The following is a 20,367-nucleotide window of genomic DNA, read 5'->3' as shown; positions in this document are numbered from 1 at the left end:
GTTCCCATCCATTTGGCCTTTCGCAAATTTCTCCGCTTCTGCCATGCGTCTCGTCACTACCAGTACCGGGCTTTCCCATTCGGACTCTCCTTGGCTCCCTGAGTATTCACCAAATTGATGGCGGCGCTGGCGGCCTACCTCCAAGCGATTCCTATCCAGATTCAGTTTTATCTAGATGATCTTCTGATCCAGTCCAGCTCAGAGTGTCTAGCGTTACAGGACCTGAACCATTTGGGTCCTGTAGAGCCACGGGTTTTCCATCAACAAGGCCAAGAGCCACCTGGTACCGACGACTCGCATCCAACATTTAGAGGCAGTGATAGACACGGTTCAGGGCAAGGTGTATCTTTCCCAGGAGTGCCTGACCAGTTTGAGGTCCCTGGTCAGGCAGGTTTCAATGGGGCGGGCCGTTTCTGTACGGCTCCTGTCCCAGCTCCTCGGGAAGATGGTTTCTTGCATTGGCATAGTTGCTTGAGCTCGCCTCCACTGCAGGGCCCTGCAGTGGTTCCTTCTCCCTTATCAACGGGCTCACAGGAGCTCTTCTGGCATCCTAGTTTGGATCCCCCCCAAGGTTCTCTTCTCCCTCTGCTGGTGGGTTTCGCCGGCTCTGTCCAAGGGCTGGAATCTCAGGGAACCCCAACTGGTGGTTCTCACGATGGATGCCAGCCTTTACGGCTGGGGGCCCACCTGGGGACCGATTTTGCATAAGGTCGGTGGAGTCAGGCCGACCTGTCGAACGGCATAAGCTGGCTAGAGCTATGGGCCATTCACCTGGCTCTTCGAGCTTTCCGGGCCCAGGTTCAGGGCCGTCATGTTCTAGTCAGGACAGACAATGTAGCCGCAAAGGCTCACGTGAACCATCTGGGGGGAACCCAGTCACGTTGTCTAATGGAGGAAGCCGAGCGTCTGGGCCACTGGTCGGAGAAGCATCTGGAATCCATCACAGCATCCCACATCTCTGGAGCTGCAAATGTAAGGGCGGACCTTCTCAGCAGGACCACAGTGGACCAGGGTGTGTGGCATCTCCTACCATCCATCTTCCAGAAGATCACGCTATGGTTCGGCACTCCAACGGTCGATCTCTTCGCCTCCAGCGAGAATCATCAGACGAGCAGATTCTTCTCCCGGTTCCCAGCCCCGGGAGCGGAAGCGGTTGACACTTCGGAGCCCCTGGCCCTCGGGTCTTCTTTACGCCTTTCCACCGCTGGTGATCATACCCAAGGTCATCTGGAAGCTGCTGATCGAGGAGACCGAGCTGATTCTCGTCACCCCTCACTGGCCTCAGTGTCCCTGGTTCGCGGAATTGGTGGCCCTATCGGTAGCACCTCCCTGGCGTCTTCCTCTCAACAAGCGAGCTCTCAGTCAAGGACCCTTGTTACATCCAGACATTGATTTTGTATCTTCATTTTCATGGCATTAGTTTGTAGTGCTTGTTCTTGAGCAGCAAGTATTAAACCTTCCGTTTCTTTCTTGATAGTTTCCATCTTAAGCCAGAAAGTTGTTATCACACTTTCCTTCAATGTTTTTCAAGAGCTGCCCATGCAGAGCTTTGGTTTTACATCCATTTAATCTGTCATCCAACTGTTTTTCCTTATATTCTGCCTTTGTTTCTGTTGTTTTTATAATGTTCTCCGTTTTCGCGGCCTGCAGCAATCTTTCTGTGCTTTGGTTCACATAATCATTCAAACTTCGTTCTTCTTCTTCTACAGTCTGATGGATTTGCAATAGCCCTCTGCCCCCTATTCTTCTTGGCAGGTACAACCTGTCAGTGTCACTTCGTGGATGTAAACATGGTACATATTCAAAAGTTTACGTGTTTTCCATTCCAGGTTTTCCAGTTCAGCCACAGTCCAGTTGATGATTCCAGCTGGGTAGCGTATCACTGGAACTGCCCATGTATTAATGGCTTTAATTATGTTTCCAGCATTTAGTTTTGATTTTAATATTTTGCGGACCCTCCTGATGTATTCCTTTTGCGTTGACTCTTTGACTTTTCCATTCAAGATGTTATCTGCTTCCAATATGCCTAGGTATTTGTAACCATCATCCTTTGCTAATGCTTTCACAATGCTTCCATTTCCCAGTTCTATTCCTTCTATTTTTTCCATTTTTCCTTGCTGCATGGATAGTATAGCACATTTTTCAAGTCCAAGGTTCATTCTGATGTCGCTTCTGAACAGTCGAACTGTGTTGAGTATTGATTCAAGTTCATTGGGGCTTTTTGCATACAGTTTTAAGTCTTCCATGTATAGTAGATGGTTTATCTTGCCATGTTGGCTTGAGATTTGGTAGCCCAGTTTTGTGTTTCGCAGGATTATTGTCAGTGGAATTAATGTGATGTTGAACACTAGTGGCAAAAGTGAGTCCCATTATTACTACTACTACTACTACTACTACTACTACTACTACTACTACTACTAATCATCATCATCATCATCATCATCATCATCATCATCATCATCCTAAAAAAAACCCTGAAAAATAATATTGTGTGATTGGTCCAAGATCACTGAGTTAGCTTCATGCTGAAGGTGTAAGTAAAACTCACAGTCTCTCAGTTTTTAATCTGATGCCTTAACCACTATTCCAGACTGGCAAATATATGTCAAGATTATACAAATCAAAATAATTGATTTATGAAGAATAAATTAAACCTATTTCATCTAGAACCATATCCAGTCTTTCACTTTAGCACTCTCCGTTGCTAAAGAATTAGTTCAAATTGACAATATTTTATTGAGCTAAGTCTGTTATATGCACCTGCTTTCTAAAATCACATAATCTTTAAGAGCTGATAATGTTGTTTTTCCTTGTCAGACTTGGGGAGTAACCAATCTGTTAATTTTATATCTCAAGAAATATCACTGTTTAAGATAATGGTTTTTACTTTCACCAAGGCATATATTCCTTTAAAATTAGCTGATCTTGCAGTGGCTATGCTAATATCTACAAGACTTTTATATGCTTTCTACTAGAAATGATGTCTCAAAGTGTGCTTTGATGCCAAGAATAATCTCTTATGTAAAAAGTAAATTGATGAAAATTTAGTTCTAATTGGAAACTATTCTTAGTTTATAATATTATATGGATTTCTGCCTCAACCAAAATGTGGGTTCTCTTATCTATAGACTCAAAGCAGAAGTCATGTAAAAGAAATTTGAGTCTGAGGCAGAAATGTAATTTTAAGAAAATGTCTCTACCTAGTTGACCCTACCTAATTATCACAAAGATAAAGGGAAGGGGGGAAGAAGTGTATTCAGACTTGCAAATGTCTGTTGCTGTAACTCTGCAATTCATACCTTGGGTTTCCTTGTCTGGTCTATCTTGAAGAGCTGACTGTTTGTTAAAAAATAGAAAAAACACATTGAATTATCTCACATTTCATAGACATAAAAAATTAAAGGGTTGATAATCAGCCATATAATAATGTTCCCAAGTCATTCCTGCTGAGAAATTAACAAATAAATTATCTGTAAATATATATTTCTCTTCACCCTCCCCACCCCCATATACTTTATACTTAATAAAGCATTAATTGGTTATTGGGTGAACAGTAGATGTGTGTAATATATGCATGCAGGACTTTGCTTCTAGGGTTGTATTCCTATTTTTGTATAATACACTGCACCATTAATGAAGTTTGGAACTTATATTATTTTTATTGTTTCATTTTTAAGTTCTATTATGCTTACTGTTTTTCCTTTTTATATGCATACAGAAGTATATAACAGTTCTACTATTAGATATTTTATTGCATCAGGCCTTAGTAAGAAACTGATGTGATTTGTTTAGCAGCTTGCCCTGCATGTAGTGTGATCTTGACATTCAGAAAAGAGTCAGGAATTGAAAAAAAACATTCTTGTCTGCCAGGAAAGCCTCAGTTGATTGTAACTTTTGGTTTTCATTTGAACAATAGATTGTTAGGAATAGTTGAACTGTACAACCAGGATTCTTGGAAATACTGTATATGTTTTTTAAACTATATTTGTTTAAAAATCTCAAGTTTAATATTAACAGTAATTGTTTAAGAGTTTGACCAATATTAATTTAAGACATAATAGGTGATGAAATGTCAGCAGTATTGCCCAATACAGAGGAACATTTCGGGTAAATTTCAGTCAGGTGAATTGAGTAGATTTTGTGGAAAGGGAAGAATAGGTTTTAAAGGAAGATGATTCAACAGTGTTATTTGAGGGATGAAGTTTAAATTTCTGGAATTTCTTCATTTTATTTGTTCAATTTTCTATGCCATTGTTGAAAACTCTAGGCAACTTAGAAATATTATTTCTTTTGTCATGGAATTTCAGGGTATGATTTTAATTCTGTATGTAATTTTTTAATTTTGGTTTTACAATATTAAGTAACAATATTACTCTTTTCCTACTTTTGTATTTGAGGTAGTAGTAATTTGCTAATTGTTTATTGTCTCTTAACATTTCTTTAGTATCTTTTAGTACTTTATAAATACAGTATTTTCATATTTTGTTTAATTAATTATCTAAGAATTGTACAAAATATTGGTCACTGATAGTAATAAAAATACAACTAACAAGACATTACAAATAAGACCAAATTTTAAACAGTAAATAAGTCAACCAATGTGCCAGCATTTAGGAGCATCTTCATTCCACCCCAGGTGACCCTGAAAAGCCACATTGACTTTTAGTCATCTGGAGGTACTGAAGAAGAGATCTGTCACTTAGGGAGTCAGGCCTTCCTCAGCCCTGTAAACAGAACTACATAATCATTTTAAAAATTTAAACATATGGTATATTAGCTGAACTACAGCAAAGGATAACTTACAAACTAAATAGAATATAGTAGTATTCTTTCCCCTTTTAAAAAATTGATATGTTGATATAACAAAATGGTAGAAATTTTGGCACTCAGCTCAGAGTCTAAAAAAATCTTTAAAATCCTTTTCCTTATTATTAAAAAGAATGTGTTCTGTTTATGTGTTTATTCTTATGCTGAGCACAAACTGTACAATGTCCACTTACTGAAATTATATTTTTCTTTTTTTTTTTATCTTTTTCACTTTCTCTTTTTTAAAAAAAGATCAATAAAAATGATTTAAAAAACATTCCTCAGCATACATCCTCTCCCAGGTATGGCAGATAGACAATGGAAATTTTTGGAATCCCAAATCCATATCTGAAGCAGCTTTAAATTTGTCTCATTGGGTGGGTGTTTTTTTTTTTATTGTTTATGCTTTCTGACACTCAACTGTCCTGATTTTTTTCTTTTGATTCTTTATATATCTAGTTAGATGAAAGTACCTGTTATTCTTCCATTAAATCAATCATATTGTAATTTTTTATTTATCAAATATATACCTGTCTCATTTGCCAGACATTTTACATTTTTCAACAGTTAAATGAAAAATGAGCATTTAAAGTAACCATGCATCCAAAGTGGGGCTAAGGCAAATAGAATAATAAAATGTATAAATCAACCAAACTAGATATCATCCACCATAGCCACTTCAGAATACTGAAAATAAATTTCATCTAGTTTACTGTTCATGTGATTCACAGATAGTCCCTTGCTAATATGGAAAATTACTTGAATATAAGGATAAATTGATGCTTTCCTTTTCATACAGTTTACTGTGTGATGCATATGCTGGAACAAGAGAGCACCTAACCCTAGATTATTGATGTGACAGAAGCAAGTGCATTAAATAAAATTTTGCTCTTTAAAAAAATCACACTGCAAAGCTGGAAATTTTGCCCTTTTTTCTGATGTTGACATAGTGCTTCCACAATGTAGGGAATCAAATTTAATACTCCAGTAGAAGAAAATATATGAAGCTCAAGTTTGAACTATGGAGTTCTTGGTGTTTTTTGCGCTCAGTTGTTTGTTTGCAGATGTTTCATTACCCAACTAGGTAACATCACTGTTAGTGGGGGGTGGGGAGGTGGCTGAGTTGCTCCCTGGTTGCAGGGTATACAATAGCTTGCTCTGGCAGTTTAGGTATGGGTGTGGTTTTCTTCTTGGTAGTTCCTTGATTAGGGTATTATTTTCTGCTTGATTGTTTGTTTTATATTAATCCTTCCTTGTCTGAATGTTGGCTGCTGGAGATGACATATTTTAGTCTTCTTGTTCTTTTCTTAGCTTTTTTATTGTCTCTTGAATGGTGTGAAAATATAGTTATTTCTATGTGTCCATTGATGGCTGATTTGTCTGAATGCCAAGCTTCCAGGAATTCCCTAGAAATTTTTGGATTTAGCTTGGTCTAGGTATAACTGGGATTGAGTCTGTCCATATGTTGAGAGATTAAGGAGTTTATATTGTGTCTTCTGACTTCTGGTTGATGTTCATGAATGTACACAGGGGCTGTTAAAGTCCTTACAGTGTGTGCTGTAGATGATTTCTGTTTTTTCTTGAGCTACTGGGTCTTTTGGTTTACTTAAGATGTTTGGAAGGCTTTAGTTGGTTTGTGTGCTATGGTTGTAATAATTTGTTGGTTGTTTCTGATGTGTTTTTGACTATGGTATTCTTATCTTTTTATAACTTGTGTTGTGCTGTAGTGAGTTGTCAAGCACTTTTTGATAAAGTTGGGTGGGGATCCGTTTTGTTGGAAGATGTTGTATCGGAGATCTGTGTCCTTTTTCTGGTGTTCTGGATTGCTTTATATTTGTATGGTCTTATCTAAGGCTCCCAGAAAAAAAATTCTTGAAAAAGAATTTAACTCTATCAGTTAAATAGAGTAATAAATAGATTTGATAAAGAAGCAAAAGGATGCAAAAATTCTTTAAATTTTTGGGGAGAGATGCTAATTTGTTGTGGAACTATTTATTCTATTATGGCAGTCAAGGAAAAGTGCTCTGTGATGAAAATAGAGCTGATATCTGGCTATGAGTTTAATACATTATATTGAACTTTATGTGAATAGATTTATATTTCAACAGTGGGCATTCTCTGGTTTTGGGATAAATGATTTTACACACACACACACACACACACACACACACACACACACACACAGTGAACATACATAATACCTCTGCCTCCTGTTTTCCCAGAACAACAACCCTGTAGGTAAATTGGTTAAAAACGTGTAAGAAAATTCACCAGATTGGACCCTTGAGTATATAGAGGCTGCATTTAAGTGTAAATTTAACAAGGTGGTTGAGAGACATCTTGAGAAAGTTTGTTAATTATGTATCTCTTAAATCTGTCATCCCTTAATGAAGTGGTGCACTTATAGCACTACATATTGTTCAAAGGTGTTGAAGGTCTTTATTAATTTATATAATTAAATATAATTGTTTTGCTATCCCTTTGTTCTTTGTTAAGATCTCTTATCTCATGAGTCAGCTCTTCTCTGTACACAGGGCATTTCTGAAACTATCTAGTACTCTGGTTAAGAAACTTGCTGTTCTTTTCCTTCTCTTTGCCAGATGCATTTCCTACCTCTGTTCATGCTCTAATGAGTGGAACATTTTCCTACTCATCACCTTTGTCTGAATAGTTGAATTCAGTACCCATTTGCTATTTCGATATTGGGAAACTCAGAACAACTTCAGTAAATTTCCGTCTAGATATGGAGCAGATCCAGACATGCTTAAAGCTGCTGTGCCATAACCCTTTAACCTTCTGGAGTTTTTGGGCCCTTTTATCAATATGCTTTTTCTTGTTTTATAATTATAATTTCACGATGTTTAGTAATTCTTTCCTGAAGTTTAAACAGTCTTGATTTTCTCTTTGTACTTATTGCTCTGCAACAGCACGGAGGAAAAGTTGCAATGTTGAGCTGATATGTTTAAAATATCTTACTTCGTATAGATTTTTTTTTTCCTATGTCATAAACAGGCTCACATTTTCTGTTCTTCCAGATTCAAGTTGCTGTCTCAGCACTGTCTTACATTCATTTATTTCCTGTATATATATAACAATAAAACTTGTGACATGTACAGGTAGAGCCTGACTTACAAAATAGTTCATTCAGTGACCGTTCAAAGTTACAACGGCATTGAAAAAAGTGACTTTTAATTGGTTTTCACATGAGTGTTGTAGTATCTCCATGGTCACATGATCAAAATTCAGACACTTGGCAACCGATTCATATTTATGACAGTTGCAGTGTCCTTGTGTCATGACAAGCAAAGTCAATGGGTCACTTAACAATGTTACTAACTTAACAACACCAGTGGTTCACTTAACTGTGGCTTTTTGCAGAAAGGCCGGAAAATGGGGTAAAAGTCACTTGTCTCACTTAGAAACAGAAATTTTGGGTTCAATCATGGTCATAAGTTGAGAGCTATTGAGAGCTACCTGTATATTAGATTGTAATTTCTGGTCCCTGGTTGTTTATGTGAATTTCTAAGGGACATTGGCCCCTGTATTTCTCAAAGAATATCCTTATTTGGCTTTCAAATGAGCAATGTTTGTGGCTTCCCATTTTCAGATTAATTGCTGATCACTCTACTGCATTATCATTCTGTTTCTCTTTTTTTTTTTTTCATGACCAAATGTTATTTAGCTAATAATATTTAATTTAGAGTTCCTTTGATGTAGTCCTTTGATGATCAAATGTAGATTTGATGTGATCTTTTATGCTAATTTGTACAAATTTCTATTAGGATTTTACAATGCCTGAAGGATGTTCACAATTTTATACTTCGAGTAAATGTTATTGGTCTTATTTAAAGCAAACCCTCAAATGTTTTAAGGGCAGTATTATTGTTTTATCAGTCAGTGTGATGGAGAGCTGGATATAAAAAGTATTTCTTTTATTACCAAGCTGGTTTGTGGTTTTTAGTTTAATATAGAAATCTAGTTTCTATATTAAAACTGTTACATTCTATAACCGTTTACTTTTGCACATGCTGTATGTAGTAGGTGCTATCTTTAGAAAAGTTCTTTATCTTGCAGCACCAGTACAGATGGGCTAATGAGGATTTCCTTTTGCAAGGACTTGTAATGCTGAGGATTTCTAAAATAAGATTTATAGGCTTCTCAGGGATAAGGCTTGCTAGAACTGGAGGTCAATAATGTCTATGCTGTTTGTATTTTATGATGCCTAGTCCAGGTGTTAATAGATCAGGAAGTTGGGAATGTTTATTTGTAAGAAAGGAGCTTGCATTTTTAAAAGAATTTTATTACAAAAAATTAAACAGTTCATTGCTAATTCATTCAAATTGGCTCTTCCCATCAGTTTTCACAATTCATATAATATTTAGCATCCTCATGTAGCTAATATGAACACAATAACGTATCGTATACAATGCTTTCATGCTTGATGCTAAGACGGCACCAAATTTTTAAATATCAAGAGGGTAGTGAAAATACCCTCTGGAATTGATATAGAAGTAGGAGAAGCAATTTAAGGGGGTGTCAGAATTACATTGTGGTCCCCAGTCATTAGGGAAGACGGATCTGTGAGGAGATTTTGCCACCTTTGCAAGACCACATCTGTATATCCTTACCATTTATCTGTTGTGACCCAGACCCAAGTAGGTATTATCAGACACAAACAGTTCGAAACAAACAGACTTTATTAGAACAGCTGAGAATTAACTCATTCTCAGCGTAGTCCAAACTAATTCAAAACAAATTCTTCATAACACAATTCCTCAGCCTTATCATCAACCTTGGTCTAATTAGGCAACCTGTCAAAGGCTTTTCTTGGCAAAAGTTCAGAAGCAGAAGACGCCGACAAGAAATAAATGCAGCAAGACAAGAAACAAATCTATCAACGTTGTTTTCCAACAAAGAGCCCAAGAGCCGTTGCTGGTCTTTTAAGCCTTATGGGAGGGGCCAATGATCTCTTGGCCCTACTCCCGAGTCGTCCTTTTTGCTTTAGCTGCTCTTGCCTTTTGGCAGCTCTTCTCATGCATGCACTAGGAACAGGTTCCTCCTGTTCCTCTGCCTCTCTGCTGTCAGCCTCTGGAGGCTCCGGAGTCTGCACATCACTCCCAGATGGCCCTGGCCCCATCTCTGCCTCCGACCAGAGCCCTCATCCTGGCCTTCCTCAGCCTCCAGGACTGGCCCATGTTCTTCCTCAGCCTCCTCACTGTCCGACTCCACTGCCAGCTCCGCAGGCTGCTGGCGGACCACAACACTATTTGTGGTGAAGTAGTCTTCAAAATGATGATAAATTCATAGCAGTAATATTAAATACAGTGTAACTGAGAAAGTATATGTCATATTGATTCCATCTTCAGGTGGACAGGCATAGGACCCGAGCATTGCCATAGAACCAGAGACCCTTCAATAAAAATAAGCATTCCATTTTTCATGACAGTGGAACACGAGAGAGGCATTAAACATTTCAGCTGGTCACATATTTGTTGGAGCAACTTGCTTCTCTTGTTCCACAGCATTTGGAAATTAAAAAGATGCCAAACTGTACACAGTGAGAGATGATCAAATAAGAGAAGAGGTAGGGCAGAAAGGAACTGTTTTCTATCAAAAGTCATTAGTGTCATGTTTTGTAAACCTCTTTGAGTGAGAGAAAAATAATTATTAGAGAACAAATCCAGTTTGATGTTCCAATTAACATTCTTCCTGCTAATTGGTGGATGTGTTGCAATGTATTTGGTAGAGATTTTTTTTTTGGGTGATAGTGATGAGAACCCCATTGTTTTGAAAAAGAGTATATATTATTCAATAATCTGTAAACCATAACAAAACTAATACAGGATTTATCTTGCCTATTTTAAACCCTAAACATATAGCTTAATAATGCTTTTAAATCTTCATTGCAATGACTAATGAACAGTCAAACATTTTTTTTTATAATTTTTATTAATAATAAAAAGAAAAAACAAAACCAACATAAATACATTGAAACAACATACAAAACGAACACACATCAATTCAGTCCAATGACTGACTCTTAGAAGATACTACAACAGTGGGTTATTTTTCATATCTCTATTTGTATCAATATCTACAGTCACCTATTTACTTGGTTATATATGTACATATATAGTTGACTCCTTATTTACTTCTATGCATTTCTATTGAATAGTCGAAAATCGTCTTTATATTCCTATTTTTGCCTCCAGCCAGCTGTACCATCTTTGCCATACTAAATAGTAATCAGTATCATCTTTCTCTTGTATTTCTTTTGTGAGCTTATCCAATTCTGCACATTCTGTAATTTTAGCTATTATTTTGTCTTCTGTGGGTAACTGTTCAGATTTCCAATGTTGGGCAAAGAGTATACGTGCTGCTGTGAGGATATGGATGATCAGATATTTTATTTCTTTGGTATATTGTGCTGTGATTATTCCCAATAAAAAGGTTTCCGGCCTCATTTCCAGTTTTTGTTTCGTGATTTCTTCAATCATTGTTTTAATTTGTTGCCAGTATTGTTTTGCCCTTCGGCATAGCCACCAGAGGTGATAATATGTCCCTTTCTGTGATTTACATTTCCAGCACATCGGAGATGTATTTGGGTAACAGTCAAACATTTGAAGTGTGTTTATTGCTTCACAGTTACCCTAAATTAATGTCTAAATATACATTTACTAATTTTTCTTAAGGGTTTTCTTTCTGCAATAGCCGTAAATTTGCAGAAAGGTAGATAATTGCTTCCCCCTATTATTTTGGATTTTTTTTATGATTCAGGTTGAAAGTCTGACTTGCATGAGAGTTTTTACATAAACAGAAAGTATAATTAAGTTACCAGCCATAGTGGCCCCCATGTTATATATATGCAGCATTTAGACCAATGGTCCTCAACCTTTCCAGTTTGGTGACCCGGTCTGCTGCAGGGGAGGGGATTTGTAAGTGGCAGATATGTGAGAGCACAGCTCCATTCATGTGAGTGGTATCATGCATCTTCCACTCACATGAATGGAACTTCGTGTGCAAATGGAGGGTGCTTGCCCTTGCATGTGAAGCTCCATTCACTTCTTGCCTGCCACTTGTGTGACTGGAGCTTCACACGCATGCTTACCCATTTCTCCCATGGCCCAGTTTCGAACAGGCCATGGCCCAGTACTGGGCCATGGCCCTGGGGGTTGGGGACCCCTGATTTAGATTATGCTTCCAATGTAGCCAAATATTAACAAGCAGTCTTGGGCTATTCCATGGAAGGCCAATATCTAATTCAGAGTCTGCTTTGCAAGCCAATATCCCACCAATTGGAAGGTACATAAAATACTCTGACTCTCAGGATATCTAAGATAGAAAAAAAAGCAGCAATTAATTGTGCATTGTGCAATTGAGCTGGTAAAAGAGTGAAAAATAATAGAACATGGAGTTAGATTTTAATACTTGCTTACTGTATTTTTTTATTTATGTACTTTCTTATAACTTGCCCTGTATCCTTAAATATCTCAGAGTTGATAATCAAAAAAATACAAAATAAATGAAATAAAAAAATATTTAAAAACACACCACTTCCAGGCCATGCACATCACTATCAAATCTGTATAACTGTGTAATTTAATAAATTAAGGCCCCAACATAAGAATCTATCTTGTGTGTGAAAAATCCAGCCCCCAATTGTCTAATTATCTCATTCAGTGGCTGATGGACCCTATAGTCCTTCATAGCCTGACAGCTGTTTGTCTAAGCAGAATTATCCCAGCTTCCTCCTCTGGGCCTCTTCTTTTATAAGGTGAAATCTGTCTATATTTACAGATCATCATAACTAGATCTCTCACATGCAGGAATAGGGAACAAATATGTTATTGTTGAATTTGTCATTTAATTGCCTGTTTGCTTCTAAGTATATTTGTTGTCCCTTGATAGGTGATGGAGTCCCACGGGAAAGTAGCCCATTCATCAATAATTCAAGTTTGGAGAGAGGAAGACTCTATGAAGGAAAAAATATGGCGCTCTTTGAGGTAATATTAATGATTAATTTCAGCAAATCCTTGTTACTGCTAGTACATTTTAAGTGCACTAGTTGTTTGTTTAAAATCCATTGATGGTTTGCATAACACAGATGACTGAGTCAGCCACTTCCTGGTCACCTTACTTATTCTGTGCATCAACAATACACAATCACCAATGATCCAGACAACATTCTCTAAGCTGACACAAAGGAAAGTGAGAAATGTTCACATCCTGCATTTTATTTTTTTACTAAAGCTAGAAAATAATGGAACAAAGCCCCACAATTATTTACCTATTCTATTTCCTTTTCACCCAATAAAAGAAGAGAGAAACTGATCTCTCTGAAAAGCTCTGTTTTCTACAGGGCTGAAAGAACATAATCTCTCTGTCAGAAGATATAAGGAACATTACTTGCTAGCCTTCTACGATTTCCCACTAGCAAATAAGTGCATAGGATTTGACAACTGACAATTTAAAAAAAAAACTTTAAAATGATTTTCACTTACCTGAATAACATTAACTTTCTGTTCTGACCTAGGCTTCCTGAGACAGTAAAAAGCACACAATTAGTCCCCAAAACCCTCTTTTTATTTCAACGGCTATGAATTATGTTCATTCACAGCCTGTAATGAGTCACAAATAGTTTGTAAAGAGTCCGACAGAAGTCTGCCACAGTCCTTCGGGATAAGGCTGATAAACACCCACCTTTATCTCCCTTGACACACTGCCAAAGATCTAATTGGCAATTAGCTTTGCAATGCCACACCGAGCACAGAGTGAAAATGGAACTTCAGAATTTAAACCGACCAGAACGAACAAAGTTGCTTCCTGCAAAGGCTCACGTACCTTTGCTCCTCCTTTATGTCTTATGTGAGGGGCCAATCAACTCCAAGCCCTACTCCTGAGTTGTCCCTTTTGTCTTAACTGTTTTTGCCTTCTGGCAGCTCTGCACATGTGCGCATTGGAAACAGGCTCCCCCGTTCCTCCACCTTGCTGATGTGCGCCTCTGGAGGCTCCGGAGGCAGCACATAACTCCCAGATGGCCTTGGCCCTCTCTCTGCCTCCGACGCAGAGCCCTTGTTCGAGCCTTCCCCAGATTCCAGGACTGGCCCATGTTCCTCCCCAACCTCCTCACTGTCGGACTCTGCAGTCTCCAAAATCTGCCTAAAATTATGTTTTGCTATAAATGTTGCTGCAAAAGAGTAGTATTGCAGTTCCATAGCCACAAGGAAATGCCTTATGCTGTCTTCTAATAATGTTATTTTTTTGTGGCATAAGTGTTTCTAAATCCACACTATTTTTTTTCTGCTGCATAATCTCCATGCGTCTTATCCGAAATTGTAATTCAGCACATCTGAAGAAAGGGCAAGAGTATACTTCTTAGATTGTATTTTTCAAGCTCAATAATTGAATTATCTATATTATGGGGCCAAGCAATATTTATATTTTACATTCATTGGCTGTTTATATCACCTTTAAATATGTGATTATTTTTGGGCTAAAATGTACTCTTCTCTTACCTATTACTATGTTCCAAAATTTCAACAGGAAGAAATGGATAGCAACCCCATGGTATCATCTCTTCTTAACAAATTAGCCAATTATACCAATGTTACTCAGGGAGTGGTAGAGCATGAAGAAGATGAAGATACCAAGCGGAAGGAAATCAAGGTACAAAATGCACCCTCCATTCTCTCTTCATTGTCATTTCTATGAGTTGGATACAGTTGTGGCTATGAATATTAACAATATAGTTCCTGATCAATGAACCCTAGAAATTTTGATGCTTTTCTTTTGTCAGATTACGGTCAAACAAGCTAGGAACTATGTGAGGAAGATTTGTGCAACAGCACCTTCTTTCAAAGAAATAACATGTATAAATTGTAGCACATACATAAACATTCTTAACATCAAGATTCTGCTAAGAGTTCAGTAATTTTCAGTTTTGGTAAAAAAAAATTAGGGAAGAGTTTCATTGAATCAGAGCAACTAGGTTAATATCACAGAAAATAATGAAAACAACAAAGCAAATGTGAAGGAACATAAAAGTGTGTGTTATCTAGATGCTCTGAGATATACACTTTATGCCGGAGTGTCAAACTTGATTTCATTGAGGCTGCATCAGGACTGTGTTTGACCTCGGTGGGGGTGGACGTGGTGGGCGTTTGACACAGTCTCAAGATGCATTTGTTTCCCTTTGCATTCAAAATAGCTATTCCAGACAAAAGGAGATTTACTTTCTGGCACAAATAGTCTCAATTCCATAATGTAGAGAGTAAAGAAATATAGAATCCTCAGCTGATATGGGGCTTGACTCTTTTGTATAGGAGCAGAGCATAAATGAAATGACAATTTCTCCAGATGTCTCTAAAAGCTGTCTGTCCAACAGTCTATTAATCTTGGTTACTACCTCTGACTCAGCCTTAGAAGAGGACTTAATATTAGTAATAATTTACAAAATTGCTATACTACCCAATTCTGAATGACCCTGGGTAGCACACAACAATCAAAAAATTAAATGTTACAATTTAATTTACAATTAAATCAATCACAGGTAAAAGATTAAGATAAAAGATGACAAACTCAGTGATACGAGGGGCTCACTTTCTCTCATCAAGGAATTGGGTCAAGAGTCAGATGTTTTTTGCTCTTCTGAACAACAGCCATCCAGATCTTGGGGGGGGTACCTAATTATATTTGGCAGATGCTGCTAAAGAGAAGGTGAAGAAGGTATTGCCTTCTGCAGCCATCTGCCAGCCGAAAATGGGGCACGGGGGGAGGGGCCCCGTGCCCCCCCGTGACCAGTTTTCGGCCTCCACAGCCTCCTGCAGCACTCTTGCCAGCTGAAAAGTGTGGGGGGGGTTCGCACAGTCCCCCACAGCCCGTTTTGGCCAGCAGAGGCACTGCGGGCCAGTTCTTTGATATTTCCAGGCCCGCCTTGCGGACCAGATCTAAGCAACCTTGAGTTTGACACCCCTGCTTTATGCTATACACTATTCCGGAGCATCTAGCGTAAGAAATAGAAGATAATGAAAAAGGAAATGTAAAACCATGTGAATAGAATGTATATGTAATCTTTATGAGAAATACAAAAAAATTTCTATGTTGTGGCCTTTGATAGTCTTTTTTCAAAAAGATTATTTCAATCAATTTTACATGTTATCTGATTTTTAGGCTCCATGTATGGGTACTTTCATTGGTGTATATTTACCCTGTCTACAAAATATTTTGGGAGTTATTCTATTTCTGCGACTGACATGGATTGTGGGAACAGCAGGAGTTCTTGAGTCATTCATTATTGTATTCATATGCTGTGCTGGTGTAAGTATAATATATGCTTTCTTTGATATTTGCTGAACTGTATTCTGCATTCTAATAATTTTTCTGTTCTGTCTTGATAATTTTACAAATAACTGGACAGGCTATTTATAGCAAGTAAGGCTTGTAGTAATAGAGGTGCACTGTTCCATTCCTATGTAGCCATATTTCTTAGAAGCGGTGCTATTGACAGGTTAAAGCAGTATCAAGTGTGTTAAATGAAATCCATCTACTTGTTTTGTTTATTTCTAGAATGAAAAAAACTCAGTTTTAGATCAGAAAATCTCACGAGTAAGCCCTCTTCCTAACTTAAAGTAGAATTCAGTCCAAATGCAGTAGTTGTTTAAGAACAGAAAGTTGGAAGCTGCTTGATGAAAACAAATAAACAAGGCTATACTGAAGTAGATAGCACAGAATTTCCTCTGACTCACAGTAGTTTTATTTGCTAAAATAGTGGCCCTGAGTTTCTTGAGCTGCATGTGAAAGTTACAGTCAGAGGTTTGATTGGTAGCACCCATACCTAGACATTTCTAATCAGTAGAAGTATCCTAGAGATTTCTGGACCACCCCAAGAAATAATTATGGAAGCAATATTTATTCTAGATATTTCAGATATGATATCTGAAATACCAAGGAGCCCTGGTGGCACAGTGGTTATGATGCAGTATTGTAGGAAAACTGCCCACAGCTTGGAGTTCAATCCTAATGGGGCTCAAGATTCACTCAGCTTTCCATTCTTCCAAGGTCAGTAAAATGAGGACCCAGATTGTTGGGGGCAATATGCTGATATTCTAAACTGGATCTAGTGCAGGGTGTCAAACTGGCAGCCCGTGGGCCAGATGCATCATGTGCAGGAAATTTTCTCTGGAGGTAACTCATCCACAGAGATAATAAATAGGATATGAAGACAAAGGAAACACTTGCTCAACAGCTGATTGACTTGATTTATTTCCAATTGTTCTTGCTTCAAATAGCAACATTTCTTAGTGGCTTATAGACTCTGAGTTATTTCCGATGTTGAGAGCCAATAGATACCGGTAGTGCGTAATTTGGGTGAAACCTGCAAATAGGTCACCTTCAGAATTAAATTTCTAGGCTGTCCAATTCCAAAATTACTCTAGTCAGCTTCACAAAGTTAAACAAATAACATTACATAAAAAATAGAATACATAAAAGCAATCTCCATATGAGGAAACAGAAACCATTTTTCCACATCCCCCACACCAACATCCTAACCCCAAGCCTGTGGGAAAAGCCCATCTTAAAAAAGATTTCTCATAAATGGCCGTGGTAGGGGCCATACAGATATTGGGAGAACAAAAGCAGCAGCAACAAAGAAAAAGACTGCGTCTGAAGGCCAGCTAGATAACACTGCTTTGTCAGTGAGTCCAAACCAGGCTGACCAAATCAAGCTGGAATGCATAAGATGGGTAGATGATATAGGAAACAAGCAGTCTCTTAAAATAGCAAGGGCTTCATGTGTATCAGCCCTTCAAGTAGGCCAGATCAGAAAACTGAAGACTACTGGAATTCTAAAAATCTATGAAGATTCTCAGTCATCCAGGTCCTTGTTGTCCCAAAGGTGCTTTTTCAGGAGGTAATTTGGACTTCCTTGTTTTTTCTTTGAAGACATTTTATTTGTCATCTGAAGCAAAATGTCTTCAAAGAGAAAATGAAAAAGTCCAGTTGCCTCTGAAAAAGCACTTTTGGGACTACTGGAATTCTACTTTATTGTTGCAAGATACAATAAAATCTTGAAAATTTAGTCTCCCCTCTTATATCAAGTGAATCAAGATGTGGCAATCTTGAGTTTCTTTCTCACTCCCCCTCCTCTCTTTCCAGGAAAACCTGGTATTCAGGTAATGGTTGTTGAATACCTAATTCAAGGTCATCTCCATCTACAGTAGGTGATAACCATCACCTTGAATTACAGTCAGAAGCCAGTTTGTATCCAATGCAACTCGCACAGCAGGGATATTATATAGGCATGATGGGGCTTGTCCATCTCTGGTTGTGCTGCTCTGGTTATTCAGCAATAGCTTCCAAGTGACCTTCAAGGGCAAATCCATTACACTAGAAGACTGTGTAATAGCCCATCCACAAGATAATTAGGGTATGAAAAACATTACTATATTGTTCAGGATTTTTGTACATTTTTACATCTAAAGATTTGAACATGGTTTTCTTGTAAGCAGGTAATGCTTGTTTTAAGCTTTGTGATGCAAATAGTGATACACATCTTGCAGCAAAATGTTTCTCATTGTGCCAAAGTTGGTTAAAACTATATAATTTTGTGTGTGTGTGTGTGTGTGTGTGTAGATGGATGGATAGATAGATAGATAGATAGATAGATAGATAGATAGATAAAAAATGGGCATTTTACAGCCATAAGATATTCCAATCTGTTCCACTTGTTCTAAGAGCTAGGTTACTTGACGGAATACATGTGGCTACATTGGTTTCTCTTTAGTGCTCTGTGCTTCAAACTGAAGGAACAGTTACAGACTATATAAATAACTAGAAGGGAGAAGACATAAATAATGTATAGTATTTCTTCTTCTCATAACATGGATGAGCCCTTTCCAGACAAATAGTCAATAACATTTAAAAAAATGTTACTATAAAAAGTATTCCTGGATGTTGTCGCCGCATGGATCTTGCTGTCTTGGTGAATAATGTAAATTTCTACTGCTCTGTACTATTCTATTTATATGATTTTTGCTTTTTATAAAATTGAGTATTGTTTTCCACTCTGTAGCTGGGTGAATTCTTTTATATCTTGCAAAGTCATAGTTCTTTATTTCTTAATAACATTTATTATTATCATTTGTTTTTGTAGACTATGCTGACTGCAATATCAATGAGTGCGATAGCAACAAATGGTGTAGTTCCAGGTAATAACAAAATATAATTGTGTCTTAAGATATTTCATGCACTTTATAAACAGTCCTCCATTACTGGTGAAATATTGATCACTATGATTAAATGAGACTTATGGAAGGTAAGGAGGAAGAAATTGCTTAACATATAATGTAAGATAATAATGCTTTCATGCAGAAAATTGTGTTTGTGAGAAAACCCAAAAAATGAAAACTTGGCTTGATTTATTCCTGTTCTTGTCTGTTTTGCTAAGACATAATGAATGGAACAAACAAGACAGGCCATGCAAAGGACAAGATAATGCCAAGTTTCCTTTGATATCTACAGTGCAGCTTCTGTCAGATAAGTTGGGTGGGTACAGTGATATATGAGGCTTCCCCTTTGTTCTTCAAATAACAACAGAAAAAAGCCAAAACTAACATGAGAGATATCCTACCTATTTATCAGATAGCAGCAGATAACCAATTAGGCCTTTGAGAGAATAGGTGAATTCTAGCGCCAAAATAATAAAGGCCAGGCATTTACTTCAGAGTCTGTTTTATTTCAGAAGAAAACTACTTGGTTTTGAATAGAATATACTCTGAGAAGTAAAATTGTTCTGTCTTCTATAGGGGAGGGGATGGAATATTGCATTAAAAGGATCTTTAATAATCTGGGTTTATAATGTACATTACCAGTGAACTTAATCCCTGACTATTACTTATCTGTTTATTTTTAAAAATAATCTCTGTATCCCTTTTCTCTATAAAAAGTTTATAATAACCATTTAATCATTCTAGTGTAATATAATGTAAAAGAAGTTTAAATACAAATATCTGAAATAGAATTGTTAACAAGGATTAATGGTTTAGGAAGGGAGTCAGAATAAGATGGAATTTAAAATATCTAAAACATTGGAGCCTCAGTACTACAAAAGGAAGTCACTGCATAGCCCACTTTACAATACAGAAGTGATAATCTGCAATATGGAACATAAAAGAGCAGGACCTTCCCACAAAAATTCTAACTATCTGTGGAGCTGATGTCACCAGTGGATGTTCTTTAAGGAAACCCACCTCTAGGTGGTATAAAACTGTATACTAGTATCAAAATTTTGATTGTAGCTTGATACCAAATAGGTAGTTGGTGCAGATATTTTAGTGCAGCTGTAGTGGCCATGTAAAAAGCAGCCCAATCTGATACTTTACCACTTCAGTGCCTTAGTTGTAGATTTCAAACCAGTTTCAAGGGTGGCCTCAATAGACCACATTATTGTAATTTTTGAAGTCACCTCTGTATGGTAGTCTTTATGACTATCTTTGTTCAGGAGAGGGTACCAGCCTATTAATAGCAGGCACTTCTGACCATAAAAATTATCTCCAGCGATGA

At 37.4% G+C, this 20,367-nt stretch overlaps 1 protein-coding gene across 5 annotated transcripts in view; it reads left to right on the top strand.

Annotated features, from left to right (window-relative positions):
• Positions 1-20,367, top strand: part of SLC12A7 (solute carrier family 12 member 7) — a 111,156-nt gene that overhangs the window by 38,012 nt on the left and 52,777 nt on the right. For all 5 annotated transcript variants that reach the window (XM_070940782.1, XM_070940781.1, XM_070940780.1 and 2 more), the window contains exons 2-5: positions 12,715-12,809; positions 14,350-14,472; positions 15,976-16,122; positions 18,959-19,013. In XM_070940782.1, the coding sequence (XP_070796883.1) occupies positions 12,715-12,809; positions 14,350-14,472; positions 15,976-16,122; positions 18,959-19,013 (420 nt within the window). The remainder of the gene's footprint in view (positions 1-12,714; positions 12,810-14,349; positions 14,473-15,975; positions 16,123-18,958; positions 19,014-20,367) is intronic.

This window comes from Pituophis catenifer, unplaced genomic scaffold, assembly GCF_029215685.1.
Source record: "Pituophis catenifer annectens isolate HBS135680 unplaced genomic scaffold, rPitCat1.0.hap2 SCAF_3, whole genome shotgun sequence".
Classification (NCBI taxonomy): Eukaryota; Metazoa; Chordata; class Lepidosauria; order Squamata; family Colubridae; genus Pituophis; species Pituophis catenifer.
Note: the sequence above shows the minus strand (reverse complement) of the source record. Positions and strands in the feature narration are given on the sequence as shown.